This window comes from Rhinolophus hipposideros, assembly GCF_964194185.1.
Source record: "Rhinolophus hipposideros genome assembly, chromosome: 11".
NCBI classification, from domain to species: Eukaryota; Metazoa; Chordata; class Mammalia; order Chiroptera; family Rhinolophidae; genus Rhinolophus; species Rhinolophus hipposideros.
The window spans coordinates 50,993,286-51,012,796 of NC_138057.1; the positions used below are offsets into that span (position 1 = coordinate 50,993,286).

At 48.7% G+C, this 19,511-nt stretch overlaps 1 protein-coding gene across 7 annotated transcripts in view; it reads right to left on the bottom strand.

The window, feature by feature from the left end:
* Positions 1 to 253: 253 nt before the first annotated feature.
* Positions 254 to 19,511, bottom strand: part of FAM219A (family with sequence similarity 219 member A) — a 47,815-nt gene continuing 28,557 nt past the window's right edge. For 2 of the 7 annotated variants that reach the window (XM_081067389.1, XM_081067391.1), the window contains exons 2-6: positions 7,837 to 7,936; positions 4,734 to 4,836; positions 4,421 to 4,501; positions 3,737 to 3,791; positions 254 to 3,115 (exon numbers count right to left, since the gene is read on the bottom strand). In XM_081067389.1, the coding sequence (XP_080923515.1) occupies positions 2,960 to 3,115; positions 3,737 to 3,791; positions 4,421 to 4,501; positions 4,734 to 4,836; positions 7,837 to 7,936 (495 nt within the window). In that variant the 3' untranslated portion in view covers positions 254 to 2,959. Of the gene's footprint in view, positions 3,119 to 3,736; positions 3,792 to 4,420; positions 4,502 to 4,733; positions 4,837 to 7,836; positions 7,937 to 19,511 lie in introns of all 7 variants that reach the window. The other 5 variants (XM_081067388.1, XM_081067390.1, XM_081067392.1 and 2 more) reach the window with 3 other exon arrangements.

The window sequence follows — 19,511 nt, forward strand, 5'->3', positions numbered from 1 at the left end:
TTCCTCCCTCAAGCTTCTCAAAAGAGCCCAATTTCCAAGAGTTCAAAGGGCCCTTGGAGATCTTCCAGGCCAAAAGTTTCATTTTGATGAAGAGAAATGGAGGTTCAGTGACTCACTGAGGATCACGCAGAAGCTCACGGCAGGCCTGGCATGGGAACCCACGTGTGGAGGTAGAGTGAAATGTGCATTCAGACGATCAGTTTCCTCCCCTTCCCAGCCCCTTGTCCACACCCCAGGTAGGGAACTGAGAGGCTGGCTTGTTTGATGCTTTTAATATCATTATTTGTGTTACACGACACACAACCAAGGATGATGGTCAATACTGCAATGGAAATGTTAAAAAATATATTATACACGGCTCATGTCTTCCACACACCTTCCTGTAAATAAATTAGTGAGCACGGAGAAACCTGGCTGGGTGGCAGCCAGAGCTGAGGGTAGAGGGAGTGTTAAGGCAGTATCTACAAGGGGGAAGGGTGACAGGGGCAAGCTAAGGCCTCGATTCCTCCCCTCCAACCTCCCAGACAGGGAGGGTGCTAGCTGCCAGCTTCCCACCTCTCTCCACCACTTGTACACTGCCTCACTCAGAAGCACTTGCCTGCCAGTTAACTAGGTATATCCAGTGGGGAGGGAGCTTTTCCCTGCTTCCTCAGGGCCAGAGGGGTTCAGCAGAGGGCCAGAGTCACACAGCACGTCAGCAGCAAGGTAGCAGTCTAAATGAGCCCTGATGGGGTCCTATCTGGAATAGAGGAGATACCCATGTTCTCGAAGGGTGAGTCAGGATAGCAGAGTGCGGTAACAGTAGTAGTAGGCTTGGCTCGGGCCCAGATGACAGGGTGTAGGGATCTAACCGCAGTGGGAGAAATGGGCTCAAATGGGGGCCAGTATGGGCCTTGTGGGCTGTGCAGGTGCCTTCACTGTCGAGACTCCCTTTGGCATTTTCTTATCATCTAACCAGGATCCCTGCACTAGAGGAGGTAGGGGTGGGTTGGAGGAAAGAGGGTAGAGACCTGCACCTCAACACTTCGGTTTTGGCAACCCCTGGGTGTGGTGCAGGGAGAGCTGCTACCCTTCCTAAGCTAGCAGCCTTACTCTCTCCTCTCAGTACCCTCTCCCCCTCCCAGCGCCCGCCTCTCAGGAATGGCGTCCAGGAAGTGGGCTGTGGGTGTCCTTCACATGCCTGCAGCATCTCAGTGGTATATGAGTGGATACACCAGCATGTGTGGGGTGTCAGATGGAGGAGAGGGGGCAGTGTCCACTTTGGCTCTGGGGTGTGGGGTTTGTGGGGCATGGACCCGAGCAGTCTTAGGCTGTCCGTGCTTTGCTTTTTCTTCACATAGGTTGGGTCTATATTGCCCAGTGCCAGGGGAGGGCCTTGGTCACCTCCTTCCTCTTGATTCTCATCCTCAGTTTTTCTGGCACCACCCCCTTCACCAGCAACAGCAGCAGAAGCAGCAGTACACACATTCTGACTCAGGCACCCCATACAGCTACATACACAGTCGATACCCACACACACACACATTCACACACACACACACACACACACACACACACACACACACATTCCCAAGTGGATCTGCATGCACTCAGACATACACAGGTCCCATTGGAACTTCCCCCTCTCTTTTCCACACAGACATACAACTCAGGAGCCTCCTAAGTGCACTCAGACACACGGAGACCTCCCTATACACCTCCACAAAAATTCCTATAAGGAAATTCCTTCCATTTGAAAGGACCTTAACAATCACTGCAAAAGCTGCTCATTTCACAGTTGAGGAGACTGACCCCAGAGAATGCAAGTGGCTTGCTGACGACCACAGGGCGAGTGCCAGAGCTAGAACTAAAACCAGGCTTGTGACTCCCAGGCCGGGGCTCTCAGTGCACCGCACTGCTGAACAGCCCCCCACACTGCTAAGAGGCCACACAGGTACCTCCCCCCCAACTAGGGCAGAAACAGACATCTGGAGAGGCAGAGACACAGGCACACACCCTGACATCCCCAGGCATACACACAACACACTCTGCCAAGCTCTCCCTCCCATACGCAGGCAGCCACTTTATTCCCGTAAGCTTGCTTCCTGAAAGATTCTTACTGAGAAGCAGCATCCAGAATCTTGGGCTGGAGTAAGATGGGAATGGGGCATTCAAGACCAGCCTTACCTCCTGCTTCCAACCCGGGGCAGAGACCAATGAACAGAAGCGGTTTGGGGGCAGGGGGAGGGGGCTTGGCAGATAGATGCATTAGTTAGGGGTGGGTGAAGACAGAGCGTATCACCCCAAACTCTGGCCTGTCTCTAAGGCCCACCTTACCCTCAACCCAGAGAGCAAGAAAGGGTGTGAATGGGGCAAAGAGGAGGGAGAAGGCAGTGATCCGATGGGAGGAGGGCAATATCCCCCTGGCTAGCTTTGCCAGGCTTCCCATCTGGAGAAATGCAAATAGATACATGGGCCGGCATGGGGCACGTGGAGGGGGCTCCATGTGCTGGGCCCTGCCCCCACTACCCTGGGCCTTTCTCCTTCTGAGCCCCTTTCCTTGTCGGGCTGGGGGTGTTCATGGCTTCGCTGGGGTGGGGCCAACCCCCTGGCTTTGTGATCCCTCCCCCTACTCATTACTATTGGCCTACTTGCCATCCAGTCCCCGACTCCCCACCAGACTGCAGCTTTGGGGAGGGGAGCAGGGTGCTGGGTGAGGTCCCCCAAGTAACTGAACAAACAGCCCCCACCCCTTCTCAGCCCCCAGGGTGGAGAGAGACCCGGTTTTGGTTTCTCCGGCTCCATGAACACACAGAGGTACACGTCCTACCATAGGAGGAAGCAATGACTGTTACGAGGTTGGCGGCTCTAGGGGGCGCAGGGCCAGGGGCAGGCAGATGAGCTGGGGAGGGGTCGGCCCCTGCCCTGTCCAACCTGGCCCGCAATGGCCCGGCTCCAGCTGCCGCAGCAACCCCACCCGCTACTGAATGTGGCAGGCAGTGGAGGACGTGGCCTGGCAGCACATGCAGGTAGGGTTCACGGACTTGGGGGGGATGAGGTCCAGGTCCTCGTCATCCGGGATCTCATCTAACCGGTAGCCGTCCTTCAGCAGCTGGATGTTCAAATCTTGGTTGATCTGCTATAGACAAAGGGGAGTGAAGTCCGGCTCAGGCCAATCCGGAGGCAGCTGCCACAGCTCTGCCACATCCCCACTTCTTCCTTGCCCAGACCTGCTCCATCCCTGAAACCCCAGGGGGTCTCTCTGAAACCCCTGGCTTCATCTCTACTCAGTTTCAGCCTCACCTTCCTATGGGCACTTCCTTGTGAGGACCCGCCCCACTACAAATCCCACTCCATTCTAAGGGCAACTTCCCACCTTAAGTCTTGCCTCTGTTTGGACCCTGCCCCTATTTCAGGCCCTCCCTCATAAGGAGGGCCTGTTTTTCATAGGCGTCACCTGTTTTTCACACCCCATTCTACTTAAGAGTCTTGTGCCAACTAGGGGCTCAAGCCCTGCCGCTAACCCAGGGCGTCGCTAACCCTGGGCTCCCTGAACTTGAGGCCAGGGTCTAACTGCCTCACCTTTCTTTCAGACTCATCCTAGCCTAGACCCTGCCCCATTTTAGTTTCTGCACCCACAGCTGCTCTGCCTGGCTTTGTCCATAGCTCCCCTCAGGTGTGATTTGGCCCCATCCCTTCTCCTAGATACAGGTAGGCCTGCTCGGGTGTGTCTAGGGTGGGAAGTATGGGGCCTCACCTCAGCAGAGGAGTAGCCAGAGGAGGAATATCTGGACATGTCAAAGTCATCATCACTGGCCATGGAGGAAAGAAGACAGAGGAAGTGATTCCCAGAAGTTAAACAGAAAAGTCCCGGCAACCCCCACTCTCATCAGTCAATACCCTCCCCCTTCTCCATGTTTCCAAATAAACGGCACTAGCTAAATAAAAACTGTGTTTGCTGTACAAATGCAGTTTTAAGATGGGTTCCCTAGCCCACATTTCTAAAAAATTGCCACCCTTAACCTCCTTCTAAACAGAGATGCTATTCCTTTCCACCCAACCCCTTTTTTTGGCTCAAATCACCCAGGCTTGCTGGGTTTTCTCAAAATCCAGGTCTAGTCAGGTGTGTTCTCAGCAGTAGGGCTGCTCCCTTAGAGGGGACAGATTATCAAACATGGAATCAGGGCCCATTTTCAGGGCAACCATTGGATCAATTGTTCCAGGACAGCAGAAGACTGCACCAGTCCCCTTTTCCTCTCTCTGCTCTTCTGTACCTCCAGGTAAAAAATTCCATTCCCTGGGGGATTCACCCTTGGGAAACTCCTGGCTATCTGAGGAACACCCCAATTCTGACAATATAGCAGGTGCGCCCTGTGCACCCTCTTATATGTTCACACAGGTTTCTGTGGCTTGCCCAGCTACCCAGCATCCCCGTACACACCTGTCAGTGTCAAGGGCTACCAGTGGCTTCTCGTCGGGGCTCTGGTCAAGCGAGGAATAGCCTTTATTGGGGACGACCAGCCTGGGTGGAGAATTTGGGGCATTGGATTAGCAACTGGAGCACACAAGCCTGGCAAGGAACTGGGTCAGGCCCCGACCCACCACATCCCGCCCCCCACCCCCTTGGATCCTGTTGAGACTCTCTCCCCTCAGAGAGGAGCTGGGCCTGAGGAAGAAGGGAAGAGGGGGAGGCTTAGGACCAGTAGAGATAGATGCTGGCTGGCAGGCTCCAGGTGGAATAGCGGGGCCTCTACCTTGTCCGGGCCATGACATTGTTCTTCTTGGGTTGCTGGTTGACGGGGCTACCCATGCTGCCATTCTTCAGGGAGCCCTTTCGGGCCAGCTCCCGTTGCTTTTCTGCAGGGAAACATGGGAAGGAAGTTGTGTCCTGCCCCCAGGGCCACTCTACCTTACTGCTTGGGGCAGCCTAGGCTGGGCCTCCATGGTGAAACCCCTTGCTTCTCTAGGAACTGTGGCAGGGATCCCAACTCCAGGTCCTCTGCTCCGTGGAGACAGTTACTTGGCCCTGCACAATCCGAGGCAGATAGTTAGGGGCAACCGGAAGAGGCTGACTCCTGTCTTCTAGGAGTTATACTCCCATGTGGAACAGTTAGTATGTACTTGATACCAGAGAAAGGCTGGAGAGGAAGAGATGGAGCAGAAGGATGGAGCAGTCAGGGATGCCTGCAGGTGACACCTTGAGCTGGAGAGAGGAGGGCATTCTAGAAAGGAGGGATAGTGTATACAAAAATACATTCAGAAGTGAGCATAATAAATGTGGATCTGGATGGGATGGACGAGTGAAGATGGAAGCAGGACAAGTTGGAAAAGTAGGATATGTTTATTCAGCCAAAATCTGTGTCACCCATCCCAGGTCCTGTGCTAAAGGGTTGGGGTCTCCTTCTGATTACAAACTCGGAGCATGGCCTTGAATGCCAGATAGAGGAGTCTGGGATTAATAAGGAAGGAAAAGGAGCCACTGAAGGTTGTGGGGTCGGAGGGGCAAAAGAGGGCTGGCAGCGTAAGAAGCAAAAGGCTGGGGGAGCCTCTCTGGTTATACTTTTTTTTTTTAAATAAATACTGTGTGTTTTTTTAAATTAAAAAATTTTTTTTTATTGGGGAATATTGGGGAACAGTGTGTTTCTCCAGGGCACATCAATTCCATCATTGTCCTTCAATCTAGTTGTGGAGGGCGCAGCTCAGCTCCAAGTCCAGTCGCCGTTTTTAATCTTTAGTTGCAGGGGACACAGCCCACCATCCCATGCGGGAATTGAACCGGCAACCTTGTTGTTAAGAGCTCGTGCTCTACCCAACAGCCATCCGGCCGTCCCTCTGCTTATACTTCTGATCCTTTGGCAGCCTCTGAGTTCTTCAAGGCTCCAGAGCCTACAGATTGTGGCTCTGTTACAAGTAGCCAGTAGCTGTCTAGGCCATGGAGGATGCCTGTCTACCTTTTCCTACTCATCTCAAGTCAAGTTCAGATGTAGGGAAAGGGATTGTTGGGTGGAGAGGGATGCGAGGGGAAAGCTCTCATAAAATAACCACAAGTTCCAAAGAGGAGGAGTGGATGGGCATTTTCAGCTACTGTGACTCTGGAATATCCCCTGACTGCTGTGTCTCTGAGTCTTTCATTTCCCAGTCCCTGATGCTCTTTCTTTGTCACTATTCATCTGACTCCAGTTTTCTTCCAGCCTTTTTCCAGCAGGCAGCAGTTGCCATTACTACCCCAAGCCTCTAGGGGGTGCAAGTTGCCCTAAAGTTCCTGGTAGTGGTGGTGATTTTCCTTAGTGCAACGGGGACAATGTGAATTTTCATGAGGAGCTTTGGTGGTAACATAATGGGGAGGGGGAAAAAAAAGGTGTTACTTTAAAAGCATATTGGGAAAAAAAAAATATATATATAAAAGCATGTTGGAATTGTTTGAAATAGTGAAAAAGTGCAAACAATAAACTGGCAAAACCAAACTACAGTGTATACTATGCAACCATTTAAAAGAATGAAGTCATTCTCTATATGCTGACATTGGAAGGGGCTCCAAGGCATTAAATAGAAAACAAACACAAAAACAGTTTCCAGAAAATGTATACAGTATGATACCACTTATGTTAAATACAAAACAAAACTAAAAGTTTGGAATGATTATCTCAGGAGGAGCATGTGATAGGGGAGAGTAAAAGGAGCCGTTATACTTGTTAAAATATTTGTACTGTTAAATTAAACAATAATAAATAAAACTGGCTGCTGTTTGAGTTTGGTGTCTTGGGAAGATGAACGAATTCCATTGAGATAACTGCTCTTTAGTTTAGAAAAACAGCCTGAGGGGCTTGCTGGATGTGGTCTGGAAGGAGAGAAGCAAGGTTAAAAAAAAAAAAATCTGAATAAAGGAACAAACTCTTGAGAAGGAGTCCTAGCAGCCGCAGAGGGAGAGGTTTTAGAATAGGTGGGAAAGGGCTCTTAGGACTGAGGCGGGGTCCAGTGTTTGGTGGGCATTGGGGGCCTGAGGAGAAAGGTGAACAGGAGGGTGGCAGGGATGGCAGTGGCGTTTTGAAGGATAGCAGTGACCTGTACTTAATTGTAAACTCTTTCCTAGATGTACTGTGTTGTAATTTCTCTTCATGAAACCAAATTTTTAGTAAAAGTCTGTAATATGCAGCAGCCTTGGGTGAGCAAAATTTTGGTTCCTGAAGGGAGAAGGGCAGTGTCGGCCTAGGATAAGTTAGAATAGCAAGTGCAAGGAGCTGTAGGCAGTGGTTGGAAGCCGAGAGACTTCAAAGAGCAGGCCGCAGCATAAGCTGACTTCAGAGCAGACATGAGATAAACCCCCAAAGGAAAGGTGACCCTGGAAAGGGGAGGAGAGATTTGGGTTTACAAAAAAACTAAGGGAAAGCTCCCCAAAACAGGAGCCAACCAGGCCCTGAGATCTCTAGATGGGCTGAGGAAGAAATGGGGAGAGGGGCTCAGCTTTGGGCTTTGGGATCCTCATTCCTTTTTACCCCTTAGACATAGCAACTGACACCCCACCTCTAAGGCAGCTTCTTCTTAGCCTCGTTCATTTAGTTTAATGAGACTTCCAACACTGTCTCTAGGGTTCCATGCTTTTCCCCCTGCAGCTATCCTCTAGAATACCTGGAGCCTTCTTGGCCTCAGAGACGCCTCCTAGAATTGTGGGTCCTGCAGAGAACTGTAACTTCCCTTTTTGCCACGCAGGAGATAAGGTGCCTGGCAGTGCCAATGGCTGGGTGGCCTGAGTCAGACTTGTGTAGCCTGAGTTAGTTTGTCAGTGGTACCTTATTGCAGACCCAGCCCAGTGCACCTTGCTTACTCCCCACATCTCCCTCACCCGCCAGACACACTCACCCAACTTCACCTGGAGCGGGGATGGTTTGTAATTCATGGCTACTGACTCACCCTCCCGGGCGTCACAGTCTCCGTCTGAGATGGAGGCAGCGGCTGGGTCCTGGGTGGGCGGGGGAAGCAGAGAGACAGGGAGTTGTTAGGAAGTAAACCTAGGGAGCTGCTCCCCTGGGCCTCCGAGGACATTCACCCCTGGCAGCAGGCAGGAAATTCAGGGAGGGAGGGGCAGACCCATCCACCCTGGGAGGAAAATCCTAAACAAGATAGAAGAGCCAAGGATCTCTGTCCCACTTACACCCACCTGGGTGTCTGTCTTTAAAGTCCTGTGTGATCCAGCCTCCCCCAGAAAGCCCACTGCGATTCCTTAAACTCACAGGACCTTCTTCTCTAACCTCCCATACTAGTCGCCCTGCTCCTCAGGGGCCTTCCTGTGTACTTGTTTGCAATGGTCTCTCTCGGTTCCCATGAGTGTAAGTCTGCATTAAGGTCAGAGTAGGTGCTCCCTAAGAGAGGCCTTCTCCCTCTGTTTTCCCTCACACTGGACAGGTCCCTTGACAGCATCTAGAAAACTGATAGGACAAGCCAGGCCAGACTTCAAAGCTGCAGCCATCAGACAAAAAGAGTTCTCCTGAGGACTTTTTCATTTCACAGATGAGTCCTAAAGAGTATCTCTTGGGAGAACATGAAAGTTTGGCTGGGTATGGTAGGTGAGAAGACAAATGTAATGACAAATCAGCTGATGGTCACTTAGTCCTGTACTGCTCACTAATCTAGCCTCACTATTCCCTTCAAAACACCCCAAACCTCTGCTATAAGATCCAGGGCCCTGGCCCACCCTGCCTCAGGCCGTTGGAAGGGGCTGGAGTCATTCACAGTCTTCCTGAGAAACCGATGGACCCACTGGTATGGGTGCTGCCATCTTAGGTGTCTGACTGGGACCACAGAGTGGCAAGCCCAAGGTCTGCGGTTTGCAGAGTGGATCCCAGCCTGCACCTGTTCTGTCTCTGGGGATGCAGAGAGCAGGCAGGAAGGCAGGTAGAATGCTCCAGGACTGGCCCCACAGTGTCAGGCCAGGGATCTGAGAGGCTGCTGGTGACCCAGCAAAGGAAGGATATATAACCATTATGGTGGCTTTTGCTTCCTTTAGAATGAGGCAGTAGGAATGAAAGCATGCTTGTCACTAAGGGTAAAGGGAAAAGTCTAGAATGTTTGGGAGGGAAATCCTGACCTTCTCTATGTTCCTTCAGGCTTCCCAGAGTGCAAGGCCCTCAGTGGGTGGTGTTACCACAGTGGTTTGTGAATTCCTGAGGGCAGAACCTGGGCTTCTGTCCTCTGCTCTGACCCCCACCCCTTAGCTGTAGTTGTGGGGGACAGGGCAGGAAGCTCTGCTCAGAAAAGTTCGGGTGCTGCAGTGGCTGCATCTCAGGTAACTTCCCATGCCACAAGCCTTTCCAGCCCTTTCTCCTCCGCCTCCCCGACTCAGCTCCTCCTTGGGAGACTTCTTACCGACCTGGCCCTGCAGACTTGGAGCAGCAGGCCTCTAGTGGCCCTCACATGCCTCTCTGCTGCCAAAACAGCCTCGGCAGGAGCTACCTGCAGGAGAGAGGGTGACCTGACAGTGGGCTCTGGCTGTCCCCTGAGGCCACAGGAAGGGCTCACTCCCAAAGCAGCCTGAGGGAGGGCTTCTTAAAGGGTGAAGCCCATCAACATCCTATGGGACCCTACTGGGGAAGTACTGGCACATTTCCAATTTGTTTAGTCACATTACTTTTTCTGTAGCATTTGTCACATGCCACACATACCAAATCCATTTGGAAATGGTTTCCTCTGCTGGTTTTCAGGATACTCATTTCTGTCTCCTCCCATAGCCCTTTTGTCTCCTCTGCAGGGTTCTGCCCTCAGGCCTCCACTCTCTCTTTGGGGGAACCCTGATATCTCCTACAGTTTGGATTAACATGTTTACACTGGTGACTTCTAAATCTATGGCCTTCCAATCATTCATCTCTGTAACCCTCCTCCCCATCTACCCATGGGAGTGTTAAATCCCACTGTCCTTTCCCTGGGTTGACTTTTAAAACATGAACCCTTAGGCACTTGGGGCCAGCTTGTCCCTCTTCAATGCTGCTGAGTTCATCAGTTTCTTCTCTCAGGCTGGAGGTACTTGGCAGCAATAGTAACATTGGAGGGGGACCACAGGAAGGACAGGGACTGACAGGGGCTGGGAAGCTGTTGAGCAACTCTGGTCACAGGGACCCACATGTGGCCCGCCAGGCCACTGGGAGGGTCCTGGTGCCATTTGATCTCTGACTGAAACAGCTAATCCCTTCGGGTCATGAGCCAGGGTACAAAGCCCTAGACTGAGAGGTTCCAGGCAAAGCCCGCCGTCCAGCACCTCCCCTGTCACTGTCCATGATAGAAAGCCATCTGAGTGGCAAGAATGAAGATCTCTGGCACTGTGCCTGCAAACTCAAGCCTTTACTACGGGTTTCCTGTATGTCTTCCCTGAGAAATATAGCCAGTGCACCATGACAATCACATGGAAATGTAATCAGGGAGATTAAATGGGAAATATTCGTGAATATAAGTATCAGAGAAGAATCCAGGCAGAAGGAAGTGTCTGGCTCCAAGAAATCAGGGAGAATTTAAAAATGCCCCCCAAGGACATCTGATAGGAGTTAGATCCGGAAACTAGAGTGGGGATTAGCAAGATTATTAATACACACTAAGCAGAGACAGACATGGAAATGCATCTCTAATAGCAACCCATGTTTCTGCATCCCTTCAAACAAATTCTCCACCGACTGTAGAAATGATTAATGGCCCAGTCTCACTGTTTCTGGGACAGGATATACAGGCTAATAGCCAGTGCAAAGCCAATATAACTAGAGGAAGGCAAAAGGGCCAGAAAAATCCTTAGAGTTAGTCTGGTCCAGTGCTTTTCATTAAACTGTTCCCTGAACGCTGTGCCTTGAGTGGAGCTGAGAGCAAGCAGGGAGCAACTTATTTCATTTACATATCAGCCTTTCCACAAGAATTTGCTTGGAGAAAGAGTTGTGTTGCTTAAAAAAAAAGTTAAAGTCCATTGATTTAATTTAATCTTTAAAAAACATTTTATTATAGAAATTATTAAACTGACACAAAAGTAGAGAAAACAACATAGTGAGATGCTGTGTAACTATCACCAACTACAGCAAATATCAACGTATTAACTCATTCTTTTCATAAATGCCAGTTCCTCCATTTACTAGCTGTGTGAGCTGGGCTTCGGTTTCCTCATCTGTAAAATGGGACTAATATCTATGTCAAAGGTTCTTGTGAGGCTAAAGTTTGTTAACACATATAAGCACTTAGAATTGTACTTAGTGTAACACATACTGAGCACTATATCTGTGCTAGCTATAAAGTTGTTATTAGTACATGTTCTGTAAGGCCCACTCAATCATAGTGTGCCTTGGGAGTGGCTAGTTCAAAGCTGCAGCTCTGGTTTATGTGGGGAGGTATCTCTGGAAAAGATCCTCTCTCAACAGGGTGAGGAGGGGCCTGACCAAGGGGGTATTCTGACTCTTCTCTCTCCTCACTCCACTATGCTGCATTTCCCTCACTTATTTAAGGCCTGGGGCTCATAAAGATAAATAGAAAATAGGCCCATTTTTAAGGAGATACCAGTAAATAAAGGTAACAAGAGCCATAGAAAAGTAGACAGAAAGTGACAAAGGGAGGCTGGTCAGAGAAAACTTCACAGAGGAAGCCACTTGAAAAGATTTCAAAACACTAGTTTACCAGTTAACGTAAGAGGAAGGAGAAAGGACATTCAGGGAACATGCTCTGAAGCATAAAAGTAGCATTGCAGATTCAAGGAACAGTCAGTATTTTGTTATAGTTGAAACCTAGAAGGTATGATGAAAAGTGGCAGGAGATAAAGTTGTAGGGTCAGAAGGGCTCAGGTCATGGTGGAAGATGGGCCTTGATTTTGTTCTTTACTCAGAAAATAATGGGGAACCAGTGAAGCAGGAGAGTAACATGACCAGATTTTAGATGTAGAAGGACCGTCTGATAGCCAGGTAAAAGCTGGATGGCAGGGGAATAAGACTGGAGGTGAGGATAATTAAGAAACTACTGCAACAGGGCCAACAAGAGATGACAGGAGCCAGAACTAAGCAGAAGCAGAACTTAAAAGGACAGAAAGGAGAAAGTTAAAGGGGTAGAATTGGCAGACTTTAGAGATAAAATGTAGAAGTCCAGACATTCCAGTTTTCTGTCTGGAGTAATTAGGAATAGGGGACTAATTACTAAGACAGACAATGCAGGAGAAGACACAACTACACTGCCAGGAAAAAACAGATGAGTTCAGTTTGGGACATGTTGAGTTTTGAGGTATCTTTCTGGATACCGAGATGATATCATTAGTCAGTAGCATTTGAAGTTTGGGATCTCAGGAAAGAGGTGTGGGCTGGTGGTGATGGAAGCTACGGAGAAGAATAAACCCCTCAGAGAGACTGGGCAGAGTGAAAAAAGACAAGAATCAAGGATGGAGCCTTGGGGCACATCGAACCTTAGGAAATGAGTGGAAAAAGTAGACTGAGTAGAAGCTGAAAGATGAGATGTAGGAAAAGATCTAGGAAGCCATTCAAGTACAGTTTCAAGGTGGAAGAAATCAACAGTGTCAAATAAACAGTTGGGTTTATAAGATAAAGACAATATTTAGAAATAAGGAAGTCATAGGTGGCTTCAGCATTTTAATTGAAGGGTAGGAACAGAGCCCAGATTACAGGGGATTTAGGAGGAAATAGGAGATAAGGAAGTAGAGTAGGGACAGAGGCTATTTTTTCAAGGAACCAGACTGATGAGGGAAGAAATGAGAATAAATGACAGCCAGAGGGGGCTTTGGAGTTGAAGGATTTCTTTGAAGCTGGGGAATACAAGTGCCCTAGACTGAAGGGAAAGAAACTGGGTAGAAAAGATGTTTGATGGTATGGTCTTTGAGGTACCAAGAAGAGATGGAACCAGCACCTTGGACCAGAGGAAGACGGCTCCTTACTGAAGTGGAAGGGAGGTGAAATGGGTAGGGGATGCAGATAACATGGAGGCAGAAAGATGATTGCAAAGTTGAGGGAATTCATTCTTAAAAGCCTAATTAGCTCAAAGAAAGGGTTGAATACTAAGAGGATGGGGGGAAAGAGGGATACTCGGTGGCTGACCAGCAGTGGAAGGAGATCATTCTGTTTGGGCTCCTAGCTACAAATTCTCATCTTTCCCCACCCTTGACCTTGACGCCAGGGGGAAGGCGCTCTCCGCGGTGCTGAACAACTCTTCCTTTGTCTTGTGGCCTGAGCAGAGGTGATTCAGGGTCCAGACATGATTCCATGTTAGCTTCTCCACAGGAAAGGCAACCTCTGTCCTCACCTCTAAGCATTAATTCTCAAGAAGATGGAAATTGAAATGGATTTAGAATGAGGTATGAAGAAGCAGAGTGCTTGTACAAACATTGTCTAAACTTTCTTTGCTGAACACATGAATTTTCGTCTAGTTTTAGACAGCAGCTGGCAGAGGCAGTTCTGAGTTGTGAGATGCTGAAAGGCTACTTCTAGAATGTTATATTTATATTCTGTTCAGTCACCCTGGGCGAAAGCAGGAAGTAGGACAGACTTACACCAGGAACAGGGCCAGGCAGATAGTGCTGATAATGAAACAGGAAAGCAGAGAAGACCTGGAGCTCAGACCACTCTGACAGTGAGCGCAGCACGACAGGTTATTAAATACCAACTCTGTTTCCGTCACAATTTGTCCAGTGGTCAGCTCAGAAACTACCTGCGGCTATGGTCCCCCTGTTCAGGGTTATGCCACTCTCCCAAAACATCTTTTGGAAGTAGGTGGGGATAAGCATGTTTGGAAATACTTTAGAGGGAGATACAGGCAATACAACTCAATGCCTTTCTGCCCAATGTCCATGGCTGGGCAAAAACATAATCTCCTGTTCAAGAATATTCAGTAGCAGTCTAGGCTTTGGTTTGACCTCTCTACTTCCCTCCTGATAGCTGTTCATTCAGCCTCTAAGGCATTCCCATGTGTTTCTGACTCTACATCTCAACATGAGAATCATTTGGACAATGACAGCTCTCACTCTGTGGTATGACCTGAAGTCCTGAGTCCCATTTCCCGAGTTCATTTGTTGGGCAGATCCCACTTTCATTCCCCACTTCCCCTTTTCCAGGACCTCTATCCTTTTGGGACATATTAAGACTCTTAGCGGTCCCACTTAAAGGAAAGGACAAAGATCTCTCACAGGGTATAAGGTTTTTTGGGGGGCATATTTGGAGAAGAATCTTGGAAACATAGGAGAGACAGTCTCTCCAAATGTTGTTAGTAGTTCTTACAAAGAGAGGAAGAACAGAAAAGCTGGAGAAAAATCTATGAAGGCCTGAATTTGGGAGAGGCAGGAGAGGACCCTGCCTAGTTCAGAGAGGCCTCTTCCATCAGTTTAAATCTCCTCAATCTTCTAGGTTTATCTCTAAGAGAAGACTCAATTCAAAACAAAGTCAGAACACTGAATGTCCGCTCTTTTTCCAGAACTGGACTGGGGGCTGGCAGCAGAATGCAGAGGCAGAAAGCACTCTTTCTTTATATATGCCACACTTCTGCAGGGCATTCTGGGACAAAGTAAAGTCCAAAGGAAAGAAGTGGAAAAGGTTCTTTTGCTAGGGCTAGAGTTTGAGAACTCAAATTGGCTCTATGAGTAGCTGAGGATTTTATGTCTCCTTCAACAGTTCCTAGGATAGAATTCATTACCCCAAACAAGTACCGCTGAGCTTTAGTATCTTTGTGGCGGTGGCCACTGGGGGAACCAAAATGGAGGAGGGTGCTGCTGACCCCAGGCCTAGGAACAACTGTGGCCACAGCAAGTTTAATAGATGTCTCTTATAAAGTAATACATGCTAAAACTTTAAAAACTCACCTTTAGTTTCACCACTTTGAGACAACCCCCATTAATGTTCTAGTGTATTTGAGTCTTGTGCATGTACCACAGTAGGAACACTCCGCGGTCTCCCCTCTCTGGGAGCTAGTGCTGCTCCTGTCTTCACGGTCACAGGGGCGGGCCTCCAGGTACTATGTTGGTTCTATGTGCTCCCACCCCTGCTTGGACCAGGTAGAGCCAATCAGTCTCTCCCCAGAATTGGGAAGTGGGACTAAAGGGAGATGTAAAGCTCAAGACTGTGGATTAGGTAGCAGAGAAAGCCATTGGGCAAGGAGCAAGAATAAAGCTGATGTTCAGAAAGAAGTAAACACAAGAGACAGAGAAAGTGCTCCCTAGGTTTTAGGTTCTGGTTCTAGAACTTGCCCTGCCCTTGCCTACATGTCTGGCCTCAGACACTATGAGAAACGCAAAGGTTCTTATAGTCTAGTTTCCCTTTTAGCTTGAGTTGGATTTTGTTCCTGTAACCCTAGAGGACCAACTAATACATGTGCATAGAACAACATTTAAAGAAAAAAAAAATCACACTGTATCTTATATTCTGTATTTTTAAAAATCAGTATTAGGACATAATCAACTTACCATATTTTTATATAGTTTTGTAACCATCAGTTTAATGGCTGCATGATATTCATAGAGGGGATACACAATGACTTTTTAACCATTCATTTATTTTAGACATTCAGGTTATTTGTAAATTTTCACTATTATAAATAATGCTACACTGAAATGTATATATATTTACTTTCAGGATCATTTCCTACATCAAGTAGAATTAGGAAGTCAAAAACATGAACATTTTTAAGATTCTTGATACATATTGCCAAACTGCTTTCCCAAAGGATTGTTCCCATTTACAATGCCTCCAGTCATGACTAAGAACTCTAGCTGGTTTTTAATATTTTATTTTTCACTGTGTGCCAGGGAATTTCAGGTCTTCACATCTCTCCATTATCTTCCAAGAGAGCTCTACTCCAGTCCTTATTTACCTGGTTCTCTCTGGGGAATCTTCTTTCAAAGAATAGAATTTCCTCTGGGCATCACTTGCCAGACAAAATGCTCCTGACTTGAGGCCACCAATTAAAAACAAAATGAGACAAGACTTTGTTACACTGAAGCTTGAGAAGGGCTCTCCATGGAACACCAGTACTGCCTGGTGGCTGGCCACCATGCCACCTCGGCCTGTGCTGTAGGAACGAGGAATGGCATTGCAGAGCCATACGGCAAACTTCACAGAGTGAGTCGCCCTTGCTTTCAGACGTGGGGTGGGAGAATTAGCCAAATGGTTCTGGAGTTATCCCCGTGGGAGTGGCAGCTCCTATTCCCTTACCCATTATTTATTTTTCAAAAATAGCTACTCAGAAACAGAGAGAAAAGGATGGTATAAGACATGAGGTTAGTACTAGGCAGAGAACTGGATTTATTTTTGAAATTGGGAGACAAGGGGCCAGTGAGTTTTTAAAAAGATTTAGAATCCTTTCCTGCCTTCTTCCTGGTTAGGACTGCTTGGCCTAGATGGATGTTCACTATTCATTCCTGTTCCCAGTCACATGGAAACCCTGTAACCAAAAAACCTTCATTTGTGATACAGGACAGACCAACTCAGGGACACCCACTGTAGCAGCTGTCGCTTGGGGGAAGCTTGTGCGTAAAGGCCCAGGGGACACGCCTTATGACCCAAGGAGCAGGAGCCGGAGCCAGAAATTGAGAAAGTTTGGTTCCTCTGGGAGGCCTGGCTTGGCACAGAGCCTTCATCCCCACACTTAAGCCAGATATTGAGGAGGCGCCTGCCTTACTTTGGACCAGCTAGAAAAACAGGTGTTGGCAGAGACAGTCTTGTGACCTAAAAGGCTTTTGAGCCCCACACCCTTCTGCTTCCCCCACCCCACATTTCAACCTCTTTAGGAAAAGACCATCTCACTTAACGGAGAAAGGGGTGAAAGTGTAAACTTCTTTAAAAATAGGTCAACAGTGGTAAATGTGTATTTTACCACAATAGAAAAATGGAAAAAGGAGGGGAAAAAAGATTGGCAGGGCCTGGGGCAGAAGAAAATGGTGTGAGGGTGAGGGGTGGAGAGGAAGCAGCCCCTTTTCCTCCTCTTTTAGTCAGGTTCAACCAACAGACTTGGGGATGAGGTCTTTCATATGAGAAGGGAAATGATTCTAAAACCAAGGGAGCTGGAGGGGCCAGGGGATTCTGGCTTGAGTTTCTTGAGGCATTTTACTTGGGGTACCCCTTAGGCAGGGCCCAGAGGGGAAGCAGGGAAGCTGATGTTCAGGGCTAACAGCTTCAGGGAGCATAGTCCAGAGGAGCTTTCTGTTCCCTTCCAGGATGTGGATTCCAGTTTCCCAAGGTAAGGAAGGAGGCATAGGACACTGAGGAGAGGTGCTATCCAGGAATCATCAATAAAGGGCATTTGGGTGGAGAGCCCTTAAGACGGATGGCCCAGCCCTGCCTATGGTAGGGTGCTGAAGCAGGAGAAGTATTAGCGGACACTGATGTTTGCTTTGGGCCAGACTGACTCATAGATCCCGCCTAGATCTTGGCCCTAAATATCACCTGAGGATTTCGATAACTTCAATTACTCAAGGAACTGCACCTGGTTTATAAATCTTTTGGACTCCTTGATTTCCCAGGAAAGCAAAGTAACAGTCTGGCAGTCCGTGGGATGATTTCACAGAGCTGCCACCTCTAATCCCTTTCCTCCGGCCTTGGAAGAGTAAAGAGCTACTTGTCTGCAACAGATAAGGGACTTGGAGGGCTGGTATCAAACAGCTTCTCCCCTCTGTGGTATTTCCTGTCTTTCCCGTCCTCTCCTTTTCAGCTTCTCCTAACTGTCTAACCTCCATTACAGCTGGCAAGCCCCACTTTTTGCTCACAGACAGCTTGCAGCTCTACAGCTTAGCTCTCTATCCAGAGCAGTCTTCTATTCTTTCCTTTTTGTCCTCCCAATAATTAAACATCGGTGAGCTCATCACATGTTAAAAAAGCTTGATATTCACTGAACACCAACAAGGGGCAAGCAGGGCGTAATGTACTTTGTGGAGAGAAAAACACCAAGACATAATTCTTGCCAAGAAGACTTTAATCTAAAAGTGGGGAGATTATAGGCACACAAACTAGCATATTTAAGGTGGAGAGAGAAGCATGAGAGGCAGGAAAGCATGAAGGGTGGTCAGGCCTGGGCAGAAGCCTGGTTAAACCAGAAGTCTAGGTATTAGGTAACCGGGTACTTTGGCAAGAGGATTTAGAGCAGTGACTGGCTCAGCTCTGGGGCCAGACTCTATTCTTACTACTTTTAGTTGCTGCTGCTGCTGCTACAACCGCTTCTCTGCCGCAAGGCACTCAGCCCATCCCATTTCTGGTGGGTCAAATACAGAAATGGGGTGGGCTGAGTACAGAAGGGGCTTTCTTTTACCACTGAGATGCACAAACAAGTCTCCCACAGAGAAGGGTCAAGAGGCTCTTGGTGGGTGTCTGGGAAGTGTTTTTATTGTGAAGGCAAACAGTGATTCTGAATCCTGAGTGCTTAAGGGAGAGATACGTGGCTCTGGTGAAATAAACTCTCGTTGCCTTTAACCACGCCTTGGGCCAGCAGTCACTCTCACAGACCTGCTTTGTGCAGCAGCAGGGAGGTCAACGGTAAGGGCTCCTGGGGGTGCAGGGCCCAGTCTAGGAGTGAGAGAGGTCAGAGAGGGGAAGGAAAGGGTTAACTGAGAAGTCAGAGTGTGTGTGAGAGAGAGACAGAGACAGAGACATAGAGAGACAGAGAGACAGAGAGAAATGACCAGTTGGTGGTGAAAGAGGAGAGGAGAGGGGAGATTCTAGCCTAGCACAAGTTCCAGGCAAGTTTTCAGCCATGAGGCCAGCTACTTGCTGGTTACGTATCTCTCCAGGGAAACAATTCCTATCTACTAAGCCAGATGGTCCTGGGATACCCAGTCAGGGTGGTAGAGAGCCTTTCCTTGCCTACCTGCTCACTCTGTGCCTGGTACAGTGACACTGACTGCCTAACTCAAGGGTACAACCTCATCCCCGAGCCATCCATAGAAAGGGGCCACGAGTCAACAAATAACCAACAAGCACCCAAAGAGCCCCCGATGGCTCTGCAGCCTGCACCTCCGATGAACACCCCCTTTGCTCGGAGCACACTCCCCCCAGCTCCTCCCACCCGTGCAGCCTTCACTTCTAGACAGCTGACACACCTGCATAGCTTCTACATCTGCTCAGCCTACCGAAGCATCACTAGGATAGCGCTCGTTAAACCTTAACATACACCTGGCGATACTGTCCAAGTGCAGACTCTGCTTCAGTAAGTGCGGAGTGTCTGCAGTTCATACAAGCTCCCAGGTGATACCAATGCTCTGGGACCACACTTTGCATAGCGGGGCTCTAGGCCGGCCGCTCTCCACTCACACCACCGGAAACCTGGTTACAGCCTGATTGCAGAAAGGGGGACAATGGTTTGGTGGGGGAGGATGTAGGGGAACCACCTAACGCTCATGCTGGGGAGGCCGCTCTGCTCAGAGCGCTGGCTGGGCCTCAGCAGGGGGTAGTTCAGAACAGCTTAGCCCCGGTGTGGAATGTAATCATTTAGATCCCATTGCTCCAACACCTACTACCTGTGCAGCTGCAGTGCTGCGTGCTTTATATACTCCATTACCTCATTCGATCCTCCTAGAAGACCAAGTGAGGTAAATACCGTTC